The 22,277-nt window shown below is 33.1% G+C and overlaps 3 protein-coding genes across 3 annotated transcripts; 1 reads left to right on the forward strand and 2 right to left on the reverse strand.

The window, feature by feature from the left end:
* The first annotated feature begins 6,669 nt into the window (after positions 1-6,669).
* Positions 6,670-7,806, forward strand: LOC141686389 (uncharacterized). The gene is made up of 4 exons (XM_074491428.1): positions 6,670-6,730; positions 6,840-6,976; positions 7,056-7,190; positions 7,558-7,806. Exons 1-4 carry the CDS (start codon positions 6,670-6,672, stop codon positions 7,804-7,806), a joined length of 582 nt encoding a protein of 193 aa, XP_074347529.1.
* Positions 7,807-13,165: 5,359 nt separating this feature from the next.
* Positions 13,166-14,698, reverse strand: LOC141686390 (uncharacterized). The gene has a single exon (XM_074491429.1). The coding sequence runs from the start codon at positions 14,696-14,698 to the stop codon at positions 13,166-13,168; it is 1,533 nt and encodes a 510-aa protein (XP_074347530.1).
* Positions 14,699-16,408: 1,710 nt separating this feature from the next.
* Positions 16,409-19,579, reverse strand: LOC141683101 (uncharacterized). Its single transcript, XM_074487798.1, has 7 exons — positions 19,441-19,579; positions 19,286-19,344; positions 18,979-19,166; positions 18,644-18,763; positions 18,085-18,355; positions 16,784-17,991; positions 16,409-16,631 (listed from the first exon to the last, which is right to left on the reverse strand). The coding sequence occupies exons 3-5, from the start codon at positions 19,101-19,103 to the stop codon at positions 18,181-18,183; spliced, it is 420 nt and encodes a 139-aa protein (XP_074343899.1). The 5' UTR covers positions 19,104-19,166; positions 19,286-19,344; positions 19,441-19,579; the 3' UTR covers positions 16,409-16,631; positions 16,784-17,991; positions 18,085-18,180.
* Between the last annotated feature and the right edge of the window lie 2,698 nt (positions 19,580-22,277).

Here is a 22,277-nt window from a genome sequence, read left to right on the forward strand (position 1 = left end):
ATATGGGATTAAACACTAGTTAGAGGTACGAGTCAAATTACTAGTTGACTGTTAAAAAAGCAAACCAAATATATTTATTTTTTTCTAAAATTTTTGTCATATCACTAAAATTTACTGGTCTTGACATCCGTACGGTTGGATCATTCATTAATGTTTTTAAAAATATCGAATCATCAACATGGGATTAAACACTACTTAGAAGTACATGTCAAATGACTAGTTGACTGTTAAAAAAGCAAACCAAATATATTTATTTTTTTCTAAAATTTTTGTCATATCACTAAAATATATAGATCTTGACATCTGTACGGTTGGATCATTCATTAATATTTTTAAAAATATTGAAACATCAATATGGGATTAAACACTAGTTAGAAGTACTGGTCAAATTACTAGTTGACTGTTAAAAGAGAAATACTAATGTTTTGATTTTTTCAAAATAATATGATCCAACCATAAGGATTTGAAGATCAATATATATTAGTAATATGATGAAAAATTTAGAAAAAAATAAATTTATTTGGTTTGTTATTTTAACTGTCAACTAGTAGTTTGACCAGTATTTCTAACTAGTGTTTAGTTTGATACTGATACTTTGATTTTTTTAAAAATGTTTATGAATGATCTAACCGTAAGGATGTCAATATCTATATATTTTAGTGATATGATAAAATTTTCAGAAAAAAATAAATGTATTTGGTTCCTAGTATTTAGTCTCATACTAGTGTTTTGATTTTTTTTAAAACTTTTTTATGAATGATCCAAACATACTGATGTTTAAATAGTTGAAACAAATGGGTTATATACAAAATATTATGAATTTTTAATCACTAGATTTTAATTATTTTAACAAATAAGGTATAATTTCCTAAATCCCTCCATAAGAAATTCTAATTATAGTAATATAAATATTTAAATTGGCACTCCTAAATTCAACCGAATGCAGTTGGATTTAATGCCATGTCAGCGATCTGTGTAAATAAGAATCAACGTACTAAATTTAACTATAAAACTTAATCCAACGGTCAATTTTAGATATCAAGTCAAGACAATAAAAAATTATAAAACGAAATATTATAACCCCCATCCCCCCACACCCCTGTACAACCCATTCCCCTGTTTCTTTCACCTCACACAAAATCCCTCCTTCACCCGCACAAGAAAAACTCGCCGGAAACATTCTGATTGTATATTTTTTCTGTCAAACCAGCAACAACATCTTGCCTAGGTTTACATATGTAAATGGCTAGACAGTAAAGAAAAATCCTCCGTCTTGTTTGTATGCTTTATGGAGAAGAAGTGATAAAATGGCAAACGCACACATTTTATCACATTAAATGTATTTTGTAAAACTAGGACATGGGCTTAGGACCTATTCAGAGAGATATTGAGCTTTTTTTAGTGGGGGATGTGGTGATTAATTTTGATGTAGCGGCGCTAGACGCTGAAAATGGAAATAACCCAGATGCTGGTGTTGATGATGAAATCCTCGAAAAAATTGGGGTTCAACTGTTGGCAGGAGAAGCTGGTTTGCAAGGTAGGGGGTTTGAATAAGAATATGAATACTGAGTTGGAGTAGCAAGTAGTTGTGATTGGGCTTCCGGCATCAAATGCAAATGTGGAGAATGGGTTTGTCCATATTGATGGAGTTAACATGGAGCAGGTTCAATTTCTCTTGAAAATGGCGATTTAGTTTAGTTTTGGGCTGCCGGAATCTGGCCGGATTATGGGAAGCTCACCAGGATTCGGCTATTTTCCATTTTCCGACGAGTTTTTATTTTTAAAATTGGTGTGCGTGAATTCAACCGTATACGGTAGTATTTAGAATCCTATTTTTGACCAAATACGGTTGAATTTAATAACTGGGCGGGGTTTTTGAATTTTGTCATTAAATTCAAATATTTGGGCGGGATATTCGAATTTTATCTGAAAAATTAAATTTGACCGAAAGCGGTTGTATTTAGCCGGTCGTATTTAAGCGGTTGTATTTAGCCGCTTGTATTATTCGGTCGTATTTAGTACTAAATACAACCGGTTTACTAAATATGACTCGAGCGAATACAACCGGTCCAAAAACCGGTCATATTTAGCTAAATACAACCGGATCCGGTTGTATTTAACTAAATACAACCGTTTTTTAGGCGGTTGTATTTAGCCATTTTTTTTGTAGTGAAACACAGACATAGGGTTTACACTATAAGTTTTATCATTATCGAAGTTATTATTCTTTGTAACCCTAGCAGCTCTCGTGATAATTTGTTCATCAGTGAGAGAAGACAGTTCTATATTGTAACAGAGTTTATTGTGTTGAATAAAATTTATTTTATGTTACTTGAGTTCTTATATTCGATTTGATTGTGCTAAACACTGTATTCAACCCCCTTCTACAGTGTATGTGACCTAACAAAGCCTGCAACAACTTTATATTTTTATAAAGTAATTTGTAGTTTTATTGTAATAATTATAATTTGCAGAATTAAAAAGTGAAAAATTTTATTTTTAATTTTAACCAAAAATAAAAATTTTATTTCAAACTAATTGATTTGAACAAATTAATATAGGAATATTTTTCAGAATTAAAAGAGTAACATATACATTATTTATTTAAAAATTGGATTTTAAAATTAAATGAAAGGATTTGATAATTTGTTTAATTAAATTTTGATTAAAGTGACTAATATATATATATATATATATAATATTAGCATGTAATATTTTTGAAAATTTATAAGTTACTCGTAATAGATATAATGTGAGAAATTTATAAAATTAAATATTTATAAAATTTATAAAATTTTATAAGAAAGCAAATGACCTAAAAATATAAAGAAAAAAAGCAAATAATTAAATTGGACTTGGTTATTTTTAAATCGATGTTATTACCCTGTTTTCATGTGCTAATATTCCTTTATTAACATTGAATATTTTATTTTTCTGATGTCTTTGTGATTTTAAGACAATGCTTTTATATCTGTAAACTGATGTTATTTATGGATTTTTAACATCGGTTCTAATAACAATGTGATGTCTGTTTCTATTATAATTAAATTGAGCATCTCTGTTTTTGCATGAACCTGAAAACTCCATATGGTAAAATTCAATCAACCAACAATTTCCATCCAACCAACCAACAATTTTCACCCCATCAACCAACAATTAACCCAGATTCAACCAACAACAGTTTTTATCCAATCAACAACCTAAAACATCTACTAGAAAATTCAGAACATCTACATTAACCAATCAACAACAAATATATAGCGAAAATAGTTCTAACACATTGTCAAACATGCATCTTACAAATTTGATCATCAAGTACATCATGAAACCAGAATTTACAGTAGTGAGGCAAGGAAATTTACAATCTATATTTTGTCTTGAATGAAGTCGATAACATCACAGTGAACCTGGTCTAGCTCCTCTAGAGTGTAAGACTTGCGAGTCTTGGTCGCCCACTAAAAATTGAGTAAACCGAAAAGGGAAATCATAAAAAAATGCATCTAAAATGCCACATTCAGTCATACAAAAATGAATGTACGGACCTAGAAGTAAAAGAAATTTCCCTGAACTCAATAATTTCCTTCATGTACCTCATGACCACATAACCACATTCAACCCCACCAGGCTGTTTCGGGGATCCCTGTTAAGATAAAAAAACTGGCTTTACAAACTGATTAAATCAAGATTACTGTCGTACTATAAAAATTATAATATAAATTACATACTACAAGATTCTTGATTTTAGGAGCTTTGTTACCCCTTCCTGTTTGAGAATTAACTTGTTTTATTGTCCTGCATATTATAATGACACGGTGTCTAGTGTCATATTTCGAATACAAGAAATAAATGAAAACAACCTAAAAAATAAAAGGAATAATGTTACTCTGATAAAGCTTTTTCTAAATCATCAAAATGAGTTGGATGAGGCAAAGGATTGAGAATGTAAATGTCGCCATCCCATATTACGACCAGAATCCAGTGACAACTGTATTATTATAAATTTACACAAGTCAAATATTTTTAAAAATAGCCTAAAAACCTAAAAGAAAATTAAATTAATAGATTACAATATGCATTTAAAAATACTTACTGATGATTATGTGGCAGGAAGAATATGTGATTTTGATTACCCTCTTTCAACCGACTACCAACATTTCGTTGAAAATCAGCATTCAAATTAAAGTTGGTGCCAGGATTAAAAAATCCATACAGGACCACATCATCATTCTTGCGAACCCTCTTAATTGTACTATACAAGTGCCTATACATATGTGGGAGAAATTAAAATTACTAGCAGACCAGTTGTGCGATAATTCAAACAGAACCTATAACCATGAAAATAAATTACTTACGCCACATACACAAATATCGCAGCTTGTCCAATCATGTCAAACTCTAACAATGCTTTTAAATTCTCATGCAATATATATATTATCTTCTCAACTCCAAACACATCGGAATCACATGGAATAGGGATCGATTCCCCGCTGGCTTTCATAAATGTCATAGCATGTTTGTACAATACCTTGTATTGGCGTGGCACTTTCTTGCTGACCTTGACGTGAGTGAACTCTTGTTGAATTTTATGCACCTCACCCTTGTTCTTTGACTGCGACACATCTCTTTTCTTTTCTACAAAAAAATGAAAGAATATAAGTAGACATTTATTCACCTAATTAACCCCTATTTTTCAACTTTTATACAACTTTAGCAACCAACAAGCACATGTAAATACCACAATTGTCTGTAGGCTGATTAAATTTTGAGGCCATGCCAAGTGTGAACCAACGGCTTCACGAACATGTTCAATTTCACCAGGTATAGGCACGGGAACTAAAGCATTTGGTTGGATATGTCCATCAACCGACACACGAGCATGTCCAGGCTTTAGGGGCACTTCATGAACCGAAACATTCATTTCATCATCTTCGAAAACAGTACCAAAAGCAACCTTATTTTCGATGCTATCCACCGAAAGCTCACAAATTTGTGGACCCTATAATTTTAAGGAGTAAATTATATAATTACTCTACAATTTGAAGAACCGTATAATTACAATAATATTTGTGAAATATACCTTCTTTTCTGATGGAGGGGGTTGATCATAAGCAAGACAATCATCATTCACCAATATTTCTTTTGCTTTTGGTTCTCCTTCAACTGGTTGGCAAGTTGTTCTCTCCGAAAAATTCAGAGACTGCTGATTAGATCCTGTTAACAATGACTTGAGCTCAGCCATTTCCCGCCTTGTTCTTACCAACTCCTCCTGTAGCACTCTATCACGGGCCAATAACTCCGCCTTGGTAATTGCAGGTTTTCTCTCTTTCGGCAGATTAAAGAACATTTTTGGGGTGACGAAACCTCCAACTCCTCGAACCCTGCCTGAATGCTCAGGAGTTCCGAGTGCCGTAGTCAACACATCATCAGTTCCAGATGGTACGAATTCACCCTTCTCCTTCTTTTCGAGTAATTCATCCTAATGCAGATATGAATACACATCAGATCTTAGGGACATATTATGAATGATGAAGGAATAAACAGATTTCTCATTATAATCTATTTTTCTCGATTAAATGCAGTTTTTTTCATAATTTTTACTTACAATTCTGGCAAATACTGCTTCTTTATCTTCATCAAGTTCCTCATCATCTAGCTTTGACTTTCGAGCCTTTTTCCAAAATATTGCCCGATCGGGTTTCTCCTCGGGCTTCAGTTTGCCTTTCTTTATCTGTTTAAGATGAGAAAAAATTAAAAGGTGCTTTATTTGTTGAAGATGAGAAAAAATTATAGCTAGGTTCTTACTTCATCCTCTTGTAAACCAATGTAACCCTTCCTTGACAAACGATGATGATATTTTCGATTACGCACTCTTTCGCTCTGCAGGCACTACAAGAATAAAGATAATAGACATCACACATTAGAAATCAGTCACTCATGCCACTGTTGTTAAAAAATTCATTAACATCATCCCGCGTTAATGTGATGTCTTTGTATTATTAACACATCACTTCCTTAACAGACCGATGTCTTAAATACTGAAAAAATTCAAAGCGCGACACTTCAAATTATTTTCCCCTACTTGTTAAAATTTTCCCCGGTTACTTACCAAATGATACCGCCTCAGCCAAATTTTTGTTCCCCCTCTTTTTTCACTATCTTGTGATTAAATAAATAAAATAAGTAAAATATATTTTATCTCTTCTCTGGTCTCTTCTCGACCCTCACCTCTCTGGCTCTCTCTCTTTCTCCCTCTCTCTCAAGTCTTAACTCTCATATCTGCAACGTTATCTCTACTCTCAACCATCTCTTCTCTGTCCTCTCCTTACCTCTCTCCTCTGGTCTCTCTCGACTTTAACCTCTCTCGATTTGGTTGTTTCATCTCGAATGGGTAACTCAAATTGTAAGCTCGAAATTTATTGATCTATGACAACACAATATTGGTTGGGAGTTTGAAGCTCGAACTGAAACGATATTGATTTGGAGTTTCGAAACTCGAATTGGTGAATATGTAAGCATTTGTAAAGGGGGTTTTCTGAAAATTGAAACCCTAATTTTAAATAAGGGTTTTATTTTTAAATTATAATATTTGTTATAAGGATCCTTTTTAAAGTAATAATGATACAATGGTATGCCTGATGTTAATACAGTTCCTTTTTTGTGCTTTGGATGATGGTGGCTGGAGGCCAGTCCATGGACCGAGATAGAACTTCTAGTATGGGTGCTCGAACAGGTAACTGCTTCATTTCTTTCTATACTACACCTAATAATAATTCATGCTTGATAGATCAAACATTTTCTATAATAATGTTTTGGTAAATCAGTTGATAAATCATATGTAGGCAGTGGTCGGTATCTAGATTTGAACTTGCTAATTTCTCCACCTTATTTTCCTGATGGTGCTAAAGGGATGGATGATTTTGGGAGTTTAAGTTTCCAGAATCATTTAGATGAAACCCCTGAGGTTTCAAAATCTAGGGTAAGTTAAATATTAGTAGTTCAATACCTAGTTACATTTCAACAAAGCTAGTTTATCGGTAATACTCTATCATCCGCAGAAGGTCACTCGAAAAGAGGAGAGTTCTGCTTCTACAATAATGGGCATTCAACTGCCTCTAGGCCAAGTTTATACACCAGAGCACCACCCTTCTTTCTGGAGTGGTGTAAATTCAAGTTTTCTTCCCGTCTTTGAGGTATATAAAAAGTACATTATGTTGCCATGGTTGTTCATTATGTTGCTCCAGTTATACTTGACTATAAGTGACTGGTTAGTACTTCAATTTCTCAAACTTTATGTCACACTGAAGCAGAAAATCAATAATTCTAATGATAGCTAGGTTCCCATAAGTTGTCAATCTCCTTACCACATAGTTATTTAAATTACCTGAAATATCAGTTACCTCTGTCTTCTTGAACGAAGAGGGCTCATGCAACCCACATATATCAGGTTTTTTTTTAAGATGGTATACTTTCATCTTGAACATGACAAGTCGATGTAAGGCCTTGTATAATTGGTCTCAGTTTTATATGTGTTCTATCCTATATGTGATCATGTAACAGGGAAGAGCAATAGAGAAGAGTATAGGAGTTGATTTGCAGCCACCCTGGGCGTGGAGTGATCAAGGACCTTATGCTGAAGCGACTTCAGTGCTACTTTTCTCGACTGCAGCATCATCAGGATTCGTTACCTTAAAGATTACTGATTCATCAGCTGGTGTTTATTATCCTCACTTCACCATCCCACCTTATCACTACGCTTCTACGCCTTGTCAAATCATGCCAAACACTAACAGCGTGTCCTATTTCTGAAATCACAAGCGTTAGGCCATGACTCGAGTTCAGCATCTTCTTCGTCTTTGTTTAAGTATAAGAAGACACTAATTGGCCTAAAACAACTGATTGGGTCTTTTGTGACATGTTAAATTGTTTGTTTTGTATTTGTTATGCTTTATGTTTGTATGGAACATCTTATTCTGCATTTCAACTCATTTCTATAATAATAGTTCATGCTTGACAGATAGAACAGGTAAACTGGTAAACATAAACGTTAAATGAAAATGGTTCATTTAATTTCTCTTTATTAGGTGTAGTATAGTTAGATGATATATAGTTTAATTATTGTTTTAAATATATTTATTTATCTTAATGCAGGAAAACAAGGCTCAGGATGACAGTACCTATTTTCTTTCAGATTTTTTTATCTTCTATATTTGGGTATCATCACCTACTAAACTTCAAATCTTTTGTTTTAATAATATATAAACTAGCTACTACTACATAGTGTTAAAAGATTTTAGCAGTGTGTCGCAAACTTGCAATATACAATGAGTTGTGTGTTGATATATTTGTGCAGGATGACATTGAACCAGATTACATACTTTGTTGGGCTAAAACATTCAACACCAACAGTAGCTTGCGCACTGACAAACTTACTTCCGGCTATCACTTTCCTCATGGTTGTTCCTTATCGGTAATTACTTTATTTCTTGTTTTATCTTCTTCGCTAGCTCCGTTTAAATCCCCTTTGCCAAGAAAATTATACTGTGATTTAATTTTTTGATCCGAAACACCACACTGAGATACAAATTTCTTAGTAGCGTGGTGGTTTTATCTTATCATCCGATGTGTATGTTCCAAATACGTATTTCAAAGTTTTGAATATTTTCTACTGCTTTGCAGTTGATCTATGTGACACCTATTTACATCTCCACATGATTGTACCCCTGATTATTTTGTTTATCAATTTTTGTGTTCTGTAGAATAGAGATTGTTGCAATCAAGAGTAGAGCAGGGCAAGCGAAAGTTATAGGAACTATAATCTACGTAGGAGGTGCAATGTTGCTTTCATTCTACCATGGCTCCAAAGTTCCCATTGGAATTATATTATACAGAATTCTCAAGATCCCTCAAACCAAAATAATCATCAATAGTATTTGGTATTTGTAATAAGCCAGATTGCTTCAAGTAACTTTGAAGGTGTAGTGCAGGTAGTCCTTAAATCTTATATGCTTATAAGCTTATATTGTTAAATTGCTTTTGTTTAAGATATATTCTATTTGCTTATTTATCATACATGGGATGTTACAAGAAGTCAAGTGTCCTTGGCAATGAAAGATCCAATAATGTTGGCCATACATGGTATGCTGTCTAAAATCTGTTTGAACTATGTAAGTTCTGCATAGTGAAGAGGAAGCAGAATGTCAGACGGCATATGATTTAGCTGCTGAAGTGTATATGTCGACATTTGACCGCTCAAAACCTCCCGAGGAAGTACGTTCTACCTTTTTCACTCTTAAATCTTCAACTAGTGTTCAAACTTTACAATATTTTGTGCCATTTGATATGATAAACTGAATGTTTCATATGTTTGTGCAGTTGGTGATCGCGAGGTAGATTCGTTCGATCAGAGAAGAATACACTGAGTCGGGTCATGTACTGCCTCTAACAACATTTAGAAGCTATAATTCAAACTCGAAATATTTTTACAGATCAATGTATTCACAATTTGGTTTTAATAGAATATGAATATGCAAGTCATATTTGTTTTACTCATTTATGTGAGAATGATAATATTTGGTTGTTATTTTGGTGTAAAAATAATTTGATTTTTTTGTATTGTGTAAGTAGTGTAATAACTAAATATACATCACTTTTATTGTGTAAAAATTGATGTCAACAATAAAATACAAATCAGTTTTGTGAGATAAAACTGATATCTATGTGACAATATAGACATCACTTTTAAAGAAGAAAAATTGATGTCAAAAAATTTAATGTACATCACTTTTAGATAAACAACAGATGTCAAAGAATGACATGTTCAAGTCTAAATTGAACATAGATATCACTTTATTTGGGATAAAACTGATGTCTATATGCCAATATAGACATCACCTTTAAGTAAAGAAATTGATGTTTAATATCTGATTTTACATCACATAAATGAAAATATTCGATGTCTATGTGGAAAAAACATAGCTCATTATATGTTTAATCTGTTGTAATAGGTGTAATTTATTTATTAAATTATTTATTTCTAATATTTTTTGTAAAAAAACAATGTATGGACATCAACTTTTTTTCCAGAAATGATGTCTAAGCCAGTATAGACACCGGGTTATGGCCGATATCTAGAATAGACATCACCGACATCAACATCGGTTGCTAAACAGCATAGACATCGGCCAAAAACCGATGTCTATGGACTTTTTTCTTGTAGTGAGGGTGCGTAGTTTCTGTATCATACAACGAATAATTATATCCAAGTAAATATTCTAAATCCAAAAAGGGTACACTGGCAAAGAAAATGCATCCATACCAGCCACTTATCACATGTCCTCTGCGCGATAAATCTCGTCCAAGCTTCTTGACCCACAAACCGATAATTTTTTGGAGGCCTCTTCAGTTTCTTCTTTTTTTCAGCATATGGCATCACGTGTTTAGTTGTTAAATCAGTTTTAAATTGTCTCCACTTCTCTCCTGCAGACTTAAGCACCATAGCCTCACTTTCCGGAGCAACTTTAAATGTACCCTATGGACAATAAAATACACAAGTTTATAAGGCTTAGATAGTAGTACTAAAAATAAGTTGTGTGTGTCAACTATAATTTAATACCTTAATATCAAGCCATAATTTATCTTTTAATTCCCGATCCACATTTGGCCAGCTGTCAATGTCGATAGGAATCATAGTTCTTGCCAGGTGCCCTATGTAGGACTGTAAGGTACACCTAGTATCTCCGACAGGAACTCCAAACTCATTGTATCTGATTTTAAATCTCTTGTCCTGGGCCTTCGTTACCAATACTTTTTTAAGAGAGGAAACCCCTCGTGCAGCTCCCAACCTTCTTTTCGCAGAATTAGAATTAGTTGTTGTTTCTTGTTCAGACTGTTGCTTTTCAGTTTGAGGTTCACTTGGTGCTTGTCCATCCTGATCACAGTGCTCTTCAACCTCCTGATCACAATGTTCTTCGACCTCTTTAACTTTTTTAGATTTGCTTTTGTTGGTTCTCTGTTTCTTTGCCATTTTTGTCCTTCACTCTGAATAATAAAACAAGAAATAATTAGTCACTGAATAAATGAAACTCTACATGAATTAAAATACATTCAAAATTACATATGCATGAATAAAAATGCATTCAAAATTACAACTGAAAAATTTTAAAACAAATACAAAAACAAAATACAAAAAAATTATAAAAGAAAAATTACAAAAGAAAAATGCATTAGTCACTATAATTCATTTACTCAAAAAAATTACAAAGGAAAATTAAATATGCTGATTAAATTATAACAAGCAAAAAGTATAGAGAGCTAAATTAACAGGATCATTTTTTAACCCAAATTCCCTCAACATTAGGCCTAATACTATGCGCAACGTCTTCATTGGTCACATCAGAAGCAGGGATGTTAGAGTAGAAGGGAGGATGTTCCATGATCGTGTCACCCAAATCATCGTCGTTATACAACTCTTGATAGTCTCTAGTTGTGGAAGTTAACACGATCGACCAAGTAGGATCAACCAGATCTTTAATGTAAAACACCTGGTTGACTTGGTCAACAGAGACATATTTATCCTTCTTATGGCCTTGTCGATTGAAATCCACAAGTGTGAAGCCAAGATCGTCGATCTTTATGCCTTTATCATTCTCTGCCCATTTACACAAGAAGAGTGGAGCTTTGAACTCATGGTAATCCAACTCCCATACTTCCAAGATTATGCCATAAAAGGTCATATCACTCTCAATGGGGTTTAAATCTTTCGCACTGGACACCTGGACTGCCTTAGCAACCACAGAAACTCCACTGTTTTTAACAACCCGCGCATCATCTCGGTCTTTCTTAAAGTATCGGACTCCATTGACTGAAAAACCTTGATAAGTTAAAACAGAAAATGATGGTTTTCCAGCGAGCCAGCGTATCGTCTCTGAAACAGCATCGGGATTTCCCTTCATTTCACTACTTACCCATACATAATATTATATAATAAAAAAATCCATCAGTTGCAAACTACAACTAACAACTATTTAAGTAGACAATACACGAAACCTACTTTTTTTTCAAACCAATCGGCAAATAGCCGATTGTGCTCTCCCATGAGCCAATGAACACTTTTTTCTTCCCTCGATAAATTTCATCCAAATACTCCTTGTGCATTCTGAGAATATGCATAAATATTAGAAATAACCCACAAAAATTACATCTTCAAACAAATAGGACAAGTTAATAAAATAAACGTGCATGATATAGGGATACACTTCATCATTGTTTTGAAGGACATGCAGATGAGCCTCATCTCGCTCTTTTTCTTCCACGACCTTTATTATCGCGGCAGATAATGGACCAGATTGCTTGCCTTGCTCAACTGGAATGCCGACAGTTGTACAAGTCTGGCTCATAAATTTTGTGCAGAATTCTACTGATTCTTCTTTAAGGTAGCTTTCTGCCATACAACCTTCAGGATAATATCGGTTTCGTACGTAGCTCTTTAGCACTTTATTGAATCATTCCAAGGCATACATCCATCTATAAAATACCGGTCCACATAAACGCACTTCTAGGACCAAGTGGACAATAAGATGTAACATTAAATCAAAAAATGATGAAGGGAATATTTTTTCTAGATCGCATAAGGTTATTATTACATCTGACTGCAATTTATCGAGTTTCGAGACATCGACAACTTTGCTGCATAAAGCATTAAAAAAGAAGTACAGTCGTATGATTGTGACCCTAACACTTTTCGGGAGAACGAATCGAATGGCAACAGGGAGGAGTTGTTGGAGAAGGATATGGCAGTCATGGGACTTAAGCCCATATATCTTCAAATCAGACATGGATACACAATTTTTTATGTTTGATCCATGTCCAGAAGGAAGTTTCATAGACAAGAATGAGTTCAACACTTTCTTTTTTTAACCTTTGACAAAGTAAAAGGGGAAGGAGGCAGATATGTCTTCTTTTCTCCTACTTGAGGAGCTAAATCATGTCTAACACCCATATCAATCATATCACGACGTGCCGCCTCACTATCTTTTGACTTTCGCATATTTAATAACGTCCCAAGCAGATTATCACACACATTTTTCTCGATGTGCATAACATCGAGACAGTGGCGAACATGATGATATTTCCAATATTCTAACTCAAAGAAAACAGATTTTTTCTTCTATGGACATTCCACCTTCTTCGACTTCTTCAACTCTTTTCCAAAACAAAAATCAATTCGTTCCTGACGCGCTAACACTTCTTCTCCGGAAAGGGGTTGACATGCATTCCCCAACTCTTGTTGTCCGTTAAAGGCCGCCTTCTGCCTCCTATAAGGGTGCTGCCTAGGCAAATAATGGCGATGACCTTGGAAGCACATCTTCCTAGTGTGACTTAAATATTTAGCTACTGTATCGTCACCACAAATTGGACAACTCTTATAACCCTTATTCACGCAGCCTGACAAGTTTCCATATGGTGGAAAATCATTTATAGTCCACAATAAAATTGCTTTTAGAGTGAAATATGATTTACTATAGGCGTCATAAATGTTTGGTTCACCTTCTTCCCAAAGTTTTTTCAGATCATCAATCAACGGTTGTAAATAAACGTCGATGTTATTTCCCGGCTCATGTGGACCAGGAACTAAAACTGACAACATCATGAACTTCCTTTTCATGCATAACCACGGAGGAAGATTGTACGTTACCAACACTACTGGCCAGCATGTATATCGATTGACTAACCCATTAGTATGCGGGTTGATACCATCCGCTGATAAATCCAACCTAATATTCCTAGATTCACTACCAAAGGCAGGCCACCGGTAATCGATATTCCTCCAAGAAGGAGAGTCGGCCGGATGTCGCATCTTGTCATCATTTATTCGCTGATTTGCATGCCAAGTCATGAGTTCAGCAGTAGAGGGAGATTTAAATAACCGTTTAAATCTTGGAATTATAGGAAAATACCACATGACCTTGGCTGGAACATTGACCCTAAGTTGGCCATTCTTCCGGACTTTCCAATGTGACAGCTTGCAATGAGGACACTGAGAAGCATCAGAATGTATGCCCCTATACAGTATACAATCATTGGGACACGAATGAATTTTTATATACACTAGACCTAAATCGGATAAAGTTTTCTTCGCTTCATATGCGTTAGGAGGTAACACATTATCTTTGGGAAGGATTGAGCCAACTGAAGAGAGCAGCTTAGTAAAGGCAGTGTCGCTAATACCAAACCTAGCTTTCCAGTTGTGCAATTTTAACATTGACTCTAACTTTGTGCACTCGCTGCCCTCAAACAACGGTTGTTCCGCATCAACAACAAACCTCTGAAAATCATATGAATCCTTATCGTAATTACCCGAATTAAAAGCCGCTTCACAAACTTCAACAGTTTCTGATGCAACAAAGTGCTCTATAGGTTGGTCTGAAGTAGGACGTGTACTACCTATAGAAGACCTAGTACTCCTAGTAGATTTTTCTTCATGCCAAATCCAATCAACATACCCCAAAGTAAAACCATGATCGTAGATATGTCCCCTTATGATTTTGGTTGAGAATTTTTTAAAATTCACACATCGACCGCATGGACAAGGAATTCTTTTAGGATCTTTACAATTTTCTTCAGCGAAAATCAAGAATTCTTCGACGCCAATTTCAAATTCTAAAGAATCCCTATCTTTCGATATCCACGACTTAATCATAAATGAAAATGTATGACCAGCAATCTAGCAACCTAACCACCTGATGGTCATTTTAACATCAAAGCGCGAATTAATCAATACAAGTGCACATATTCAAGTGCACATAAACAAAACCAAGAAAGTCAACATTGTTTAACTAGCATAATCAATACAAGTGCACATATTCAAGCGCGAATTAATAACAAACATGCCCTTAAAAAATTGAACGATTTTACACAAATGACAACTAGTACATTCATGGCATCTTATCTATTAAAAGAGAACGATACACTAAATCTGATACATAAACAACAATCCAAATCAGATAATGTATACATAAATAATGACAGATCGGTTACTGGTAAATCCCTTCCTACATAATGTATACAAAAAAAAGGAAAAAAGCAAACGAATACGAATTTCTAACCTCCTTGAAGTAAAATGTGCAGGCACTGTCAAATTCCGAGACTTGAGGAGATAATTTGCAAATGGACAAAGTCGAATTTAAAAACATACTATTACTTAAAACTTTAAACGGACAAAAATCAGAAGATATCAACCAAAAAAGAAAAATACATGCAAATATCAAACCTAATTGATATATTTAGGCAAACATAAATATATATACACAAGAACACAAACCTAATTTATGTTAAAAAAATGCAGATTTATGTAAATATATATATACATGCATATTTAAAACAACTCAAGAAAAAATATAAAATTAGAGTACAAACCTTATTTGGCTCAATGAATCTCAAAACCTGTTCAAAAAGGAAAAAAAACCCATTAAAATTTATGAACAAACCCTAATTGAACAAATGTAACCTAATCGAACATACAAACCTTACTGAACAAACATACCTGTTCAGAAATTCGGGTTTCTCGTAGATGGATTTTGATTAACTGATGGTGTTCTTCAATTTGGGGTTTAATTAAAACCTATGTACTTATTATAAACTGATATGGTGTGTGTGAGACAGAGAGAGATGGAAGAGAGAGAGGGAGAGAAGCAGAGAGATAGAAGAGAAAGGGAAAGAGAACCGGAGACAGTGAGCTCAGAGAGAGAGCAGAGAGAGAGTGAGAGAGAGACAGGAAAAATAATTAGGGGGGAGAAACGGGTTTTTTTTTGTTAGGAGGGGGGAATATTTGGGGAATAAGGGGGGAAAGTTTCCGCGTTTTTTTTTAATTTTTTTTAAGTTAACCATCGACAACGGTTGTAAAATACAACCGATGTCTATAAAACAAAGGCATCGGTTATATAGAAAACCGATGTCTAACTAACGTTTTTCATTTTTGAAAAATAAGTATAGACATCGGTTATTTTCTGGACCGATGTCTAAAACATTAAGTAACATCGGTTTTAAAATAACCGATGTCTAAAAGAACTTTAATATCGGTTGCTCAGGTCGTCTGAGCAACCGATGTCTAAGGACCGATGTCTATTGACAGAATTCTAGTAGTGCATTGTTGTTAACTTATTCGATATTTTCATAAACGTCAGTTTATAAGCTTCTTTCAACTAGTTAAAACCGTTGTCATTAATATTTTTTTAAAAGACAATGGATTAAAAGATTTAAACTATTGCAAAAAATATCAAAAGACAACAGGTTTTTTTAAAAAAATATGTGCAGTGAGACATACAACGGTTTTCATCATTTTTAAGTGGTTTTCACAACTGTTTACAAAATTAATCACATTGTTTAAAATAAACCAAATTTAAAATAAAATTGTATTATGATGATCCAATTGTTATTTTATAATTGAAATTAAATTTACAATACAAAGGTTCTCTACAAGAATTACAAATAACTTCAAATATATTTCTCAACATACATAATCCGTCATTTTTGCCCAAAAAACAAGAGAATGTTCACTCGAATTGGCACACCTAGTCCTAGTTCTTATTTTTTCCCACCAAGTTCTTGTTCCAAGTATCATATATGTTGGTTTGCTGCATCAAGAATTACACACATATATTAATTTCTAAACCTATAAAACTTTTATAAGTGCAAACAGATCAGCCAGAGCTAACAATTACAAATTTTAATTTCTAAGAAACCTAGTAAGAGTGCAGCTTACATTTTGAACACAAAAAATGCTTACCAGCAGCCAGCAGCCTCTGGAATGGATGATAAGCAAAGCTGCAATTTGAATCCTGGGCCACTACCTACAAGTTATTGATGGAAACCTTTCCACCATCTATATGAGTTAAATTTTGCCCATTCACCTTCAGAACAATAAGGAAATATAATTAAATAAATGCTAAATGGTTTCAAAAGATTTAATTTATAGATCTCCAACAAAAATATTAAAATGTTACAATAATATAAATAGTTTCTGGCTTGACCTTAGGAAGAGCAAATGATTTATCATTATGTCCAGTTGCAACTCATATGTAAGCATAAAAAACCGGATACAGACTTCCTACTGCTACTAATTTATAAAAACAAATTCAGAATTAATAAATAAACTACATAATCAAGTTTTAATGTAAATTGTCACCAATAAAAAGTAGTTACTCTTTTTCCATTTTATAGTCTTCATCACTTATCTTTATTTGTAACAAATTAAGAATTAATAAAAAAGAATGATAGCCTGGAAAAGGTGATATAAAAGAATGCACAGTTTGTAGAAAATAAAAATAAACCACTCATTTCAAATATCTGGACTATTTTATTTTTTTTGCTAAATTATGTGGACTATCTTTGCAATATATCAATAAAGAGAAAAAAACTAAGATTGTCTCAGTGACAGACTTATAAACATTCTATCTCTTCTAGGTTCAATTATAAACTTCATTATTAACAAAGAAGTTTTGAATAGATAGTTTATTAACCTGTAGTACATAATCTACCTGCAGATGCAACTAATATGACCAAGTTGTGTATAATACACGGAACTGTGTATAGATCATCAAATGATAACCCGATTCAATTGGTACAAATCAAGTCTATATCAAAGGTTCCTAAGCCTGAATTATGACTAATGTGCTAGATGATAACATATGCATCTTCTGGAAGCAATTAACCAAAATAAATAAGACCTCTTCCCACATAAACATTCAGATAAGCACAATGCATGTTAACCAAAGTAAATAAATAATAAAAATAACCAAATCACAAACAATTACAGAGAGAGTGAGCAGGAGAGGGAGAGAGAGCTCATTTCTTGATGGCAGAGGATATGCCGGAGGAGAAGAGAGCAAAAACCCAATGTCCGCATATGTTTGCCATATATTTTTATCAGGCTTCCTCTTCATGCTGCCTGGTTCACCTTTCTGCTGCACCTTATTTCTGATAAGGTGATGTTCTCTGTCAAGCACAAAGCATCAGCACCTGCGTATTGAAGTTGAAAGAGTAGTTGTAATGGAGTTGCATTTAATTGTATTGAAATATCAGTTTTACCTGACTTAGCAATATTGCTTCTTGTTTATGTAGGAGGTCCAGTCTGGGAAGTCTCATTGCTAGAACCCTTGCAACCCAATCAGTTGACCAACAACCCTAGCCATTCGCTCCAACCTCTACTATTTTTCCCAGACTCTGTTTCAGAATCTTTTCTAAATTAAGCTTGAAACTTTCATTATTTTTGTTAGGATTTGTGAAAGGAGAACATATACACTTGCTCCTCTTCATTTCCCTTAATCTGGTGCTCTTTGTAGTCTCTTCTTCCCCCTCACTTTCATAACCAAAAAGTATTTTTATGACAACCAAATTAGAGACATATAATCATGGCATATGACAATTTTCTTACCAGCTTAAAGAGAAAAGTTCTAAATAAAAATTGAAGTACAAAGAATCGAAGAGCCAAATTGCAGAAGGAAGAGTAAGGTAGTTTGAATTATACTAACTCGGCTGATAAAAAGATCTTTGTAAACAATTGGTACCCTGGTTCAATAATATGCATATTAATAGTATTTACCGTATTTAAACATATCTCGCTCTCTTTGTGAAGGACAAAAAGCACCTTTTTACTATTCTGCGCATGTAATAAGCATCCATATGCTCAGACATCCCTAACACTACCTCTGACCGCCACCAAAAATTCACCGCCATGGTCAGACAATGAAAATATACTTGGTCAAACCTGTGATAAAAGAAAATGGCATTAAAAAATTAAGGTATACACATATATTACATAAGAACTTGGGGTTTCTTTGCCACTCTTAAACATAAACACTAAACTTCAGGAATTAAGTGAAAGTTTGAAAATTAACTTCAGGTCTGATAAATTACCTACTTCTCTTGTTCTTTAGATTAACCGAAATGTAGATGAAAGTAAAATAGAGTAGTTCACACTACCTCACTAATGTAGTTTCCTGTAGAAATAATAGATCCTCCGGTGCTACTGGTTGTGAGCATCGGCTTATCAATTCCAGTGGCCTTCCAATACCCCGAACTTGCTGCACGATTTGGCCTGGCACCATTAGGGTACTTCCGATCCCTTGGACTGAAAAAGTACCATTACTGCTCCCCGAACGAAGCCTTTGCTGCATTTTTCAAACCAGAACACATCATCACCAATCTCCAATATAATAACATAACACATCATCCTCATAATTAATTGATTATCACCTTGTACACAAATAATCACATATTTATAAATCACCTGGTAACAGAAAGAGGAGCAGAGGCAGCCTTTTTCTTCTACTTGAGCCGTATCCTTGACTACTTAAAAGTAATTAAAAAATCAAAATTTCAACTAATTAAAAAATAGGGTTTTAAATTCAAACCCCAATTGAAAACTTGGTGTTTAAAACTTACCCAATTCAATCTTTACACTCCAACGTGTAATGTTTTGCTCTTCAAACCTCTGAATTTGAACAGAGTGAGGGGAGATGCGAGCTATTAGATCTTCACTCTCGAGAGCTGTTAGAGTTGAATTCTTTCTCAGTTCTTTAGTTTAAACTTTGCCCTCATATCCAACTAGCACTACAGAAGCCCAAAATCATTATATTTCAATTGAAGAGAGAAAAGAGAGAGAGGGATAGAGAGAGTTACCCAACAGAGAAATAACAAAGAGGATGAAAAATTATCAATCAAGAATAAAGTAGGAGACTGATTTGAGAAGAAAAGGTAAATGAAAGATATAAGTTAAATAAGGTCTGAGATTGAAAGAAAAAGGGGAGTTAAAAGGGGGAACGAGGGGAGTTAAAGGGTGGAACCAAATTTTGTGAAGGGGGAAATGATTGACCGATGGAGGGAAACAAAATAATGGTGTAATATTATTAAAAAATCAAATTTAAAGTAGTTAATTTTTAAATAATTATTTTTTCATTTAATTAAGATCAAATCAAAGGGAATAAAAATTTCAATTTTTTTAATTATTTTTACAATTAAATTATCGAAGTCATATATTTAAAAATTATTTTATCTATCACCTCTAAATCTCGTGTTGTTGAGTAGTACATTTATTAGTTTTTATATTTCTATCGCGCGAAATACATTTAATATGACTAAAATAGATATATCTTAATATCCATACGGTTGGTTCGTCGAAAAAATCATTTCAAAAAAATAATCTTGTAAATCAGGAACGAGTCTCGTTGTCGGGAGTGGTGCCTTTATTAGATTTTTCTAATCTTGACATCCAAGATAAATTTCAAATTTTTCAATAATTTTTTCAAATGACTAAAATTGATATATCTTAACATCCGTACGGTTGGATCGTCGAAAAAATCATTTTAAAAATTAATCTTGTAAATCGGGAACGACTCTCATTTTCGAGAGTGGTACTTTTATTGGATTTTTTTAATCCAGACATGCAAGATGATTTTCAAATTTTTTAATAACTTTTTCATATGACTAAAATTGATATATCTTAACATTCGTACAGTTGGATCATCGAAAAAATTATTTTAAAAATTAATCTTGTAAATCGGGAACGACTCCCGTTTGCGGGAGTGGTACTTTTACTAGATTTTTCTAATCATGACATGCAAGATAAATTTTAAATTTTTTAATATTTTTTTCATATGACTAAAATTGATAGATCTTAACATCCGTGCGGTTGAATCATCGAAAAAATCATTTTAAAAATTAATCTTGTAAATCGGGAACGAACTCGTTGTGAGGAGTGGTACTTTTACTGGATTTTTCTAATCCTGACATGCAAGATGAATTTCAAATTTTTTTATAATTTTTTAATATGACTAAAATTGATATATCTTAACATCCCTATGGTTGAATCATCGAAAAAATCATTTTAAAAATTAATCTTGTAAATCGGGAACGACTCTCGTTTGCTGGAGTGGTACTTTTACTGTATTTTTTTAATCCTGATATGCAAGATGAATTTCAATTTTTTTAATATTTTTTTCATACGACTAAAATTAATATATCTTAACATCCCTACGGTTGAATCATCGAAAAAATCATTTTAAAAATTAATCTTGTAAATCGGGAACGAGTCTCGTTGTTGGGAGTGGTACTTTTACTAGATTTTTCTAATCCTGACATTCAAGATGAATTTCAAATTGTTTTATAATTTTTTCATATGACTAAAATTGATATATCTTAACATCCCTACGGTTGAATCATCGAAAAAAACATTTTAAAAATTAATCTTGTAAATCGGGAACTAGTCTCGTTTTCGGGAGTGGTACTTTTACTGGATTTTTCTAATCCTGATATGCAAGATGAATTTTAAACTTTTTAATAATTTTTTCATATGAATAAAATTGATGTATCTTAACATCCTTACGGTTGGGTTGTCGAAAAAATTATTTTAAAATTTAATCTTGTAAATCGGGAAAGAGTCTCGTTGTCGGGAGTGGTACTTTTACTGGATTTTTCTAATCCTTACCTGCAAGATGAATTTCAAATTTTTTAATAATTTTTTCATATATCTTAAATTGATATATCTTACCATCTGTACGGTTGGATCGTCGAAAAAATTAATTTAAAAATTAATCTTGTAAATAGGGAACGAGTCTCGTTTTCGGGGGTGATACTTTTACAGGATTTTTCAAATCCTGACATGCAAGATGAATTTTAAAATTTTTAATAATTTTTTAAAATGGCTAAAATTGATATATCTTAACATCAATACGGTTGGATCATCAAAAAAATCATTTTAAAAATTAATCTTGTAAATCGGGAACGAGTCTCGTTTTCGGGAGTTGTACTTTTACTGGATTTTTCTAATCCTAACATGCAAGATTAATTTAAAATTTTTAATAATTTTTTTATATGACTAAAATTGATATATTTTAACATCCGTATGGTTGGATCGTCGAAAAAATCATTTTAAAAATTAATTTTATAAATCGGGAACGAGTCTCGTTTTCGGGAGTGGTACTTTTACTAGATTTTTCTAATTCTTACATGCAAGATAAATTTTAAATTTTTTAATAATTTTTTCATATTACTAAAATTGATATATCTTAACATTTGTATGGTTGGATCGTCGAAAAAATCATTTTAAAAATTAATCTTGTAGATCCTGAGCGAGTCTCGTTGTCGGGATTGGTACTTTTATTTCATTTTTCTACTCCTCACATCCCAGATGAATTTCAAATTTTTTAATAATTTTTTTATATTACTAAAATTGATATATCTTAACATCTGTACGGTTGGATGATCGAAAAAATATTTTAAAA

Source organism: Apium graveolens, chromosome 9, assembly GCF_009905375.1.
Source record: "Apium graveolens cultivar Ventura chromosome 9, ASM990537v1, whole genome shotgun sequence".
In the NCBI taxonomy this organism is placed as follows: domain Eukaryota; kingdom Viridiplantae; phylum Streptophyta; class Magnoliopsida; order Apiales; family Apiaceae; genus Apium; species Apium graveolens.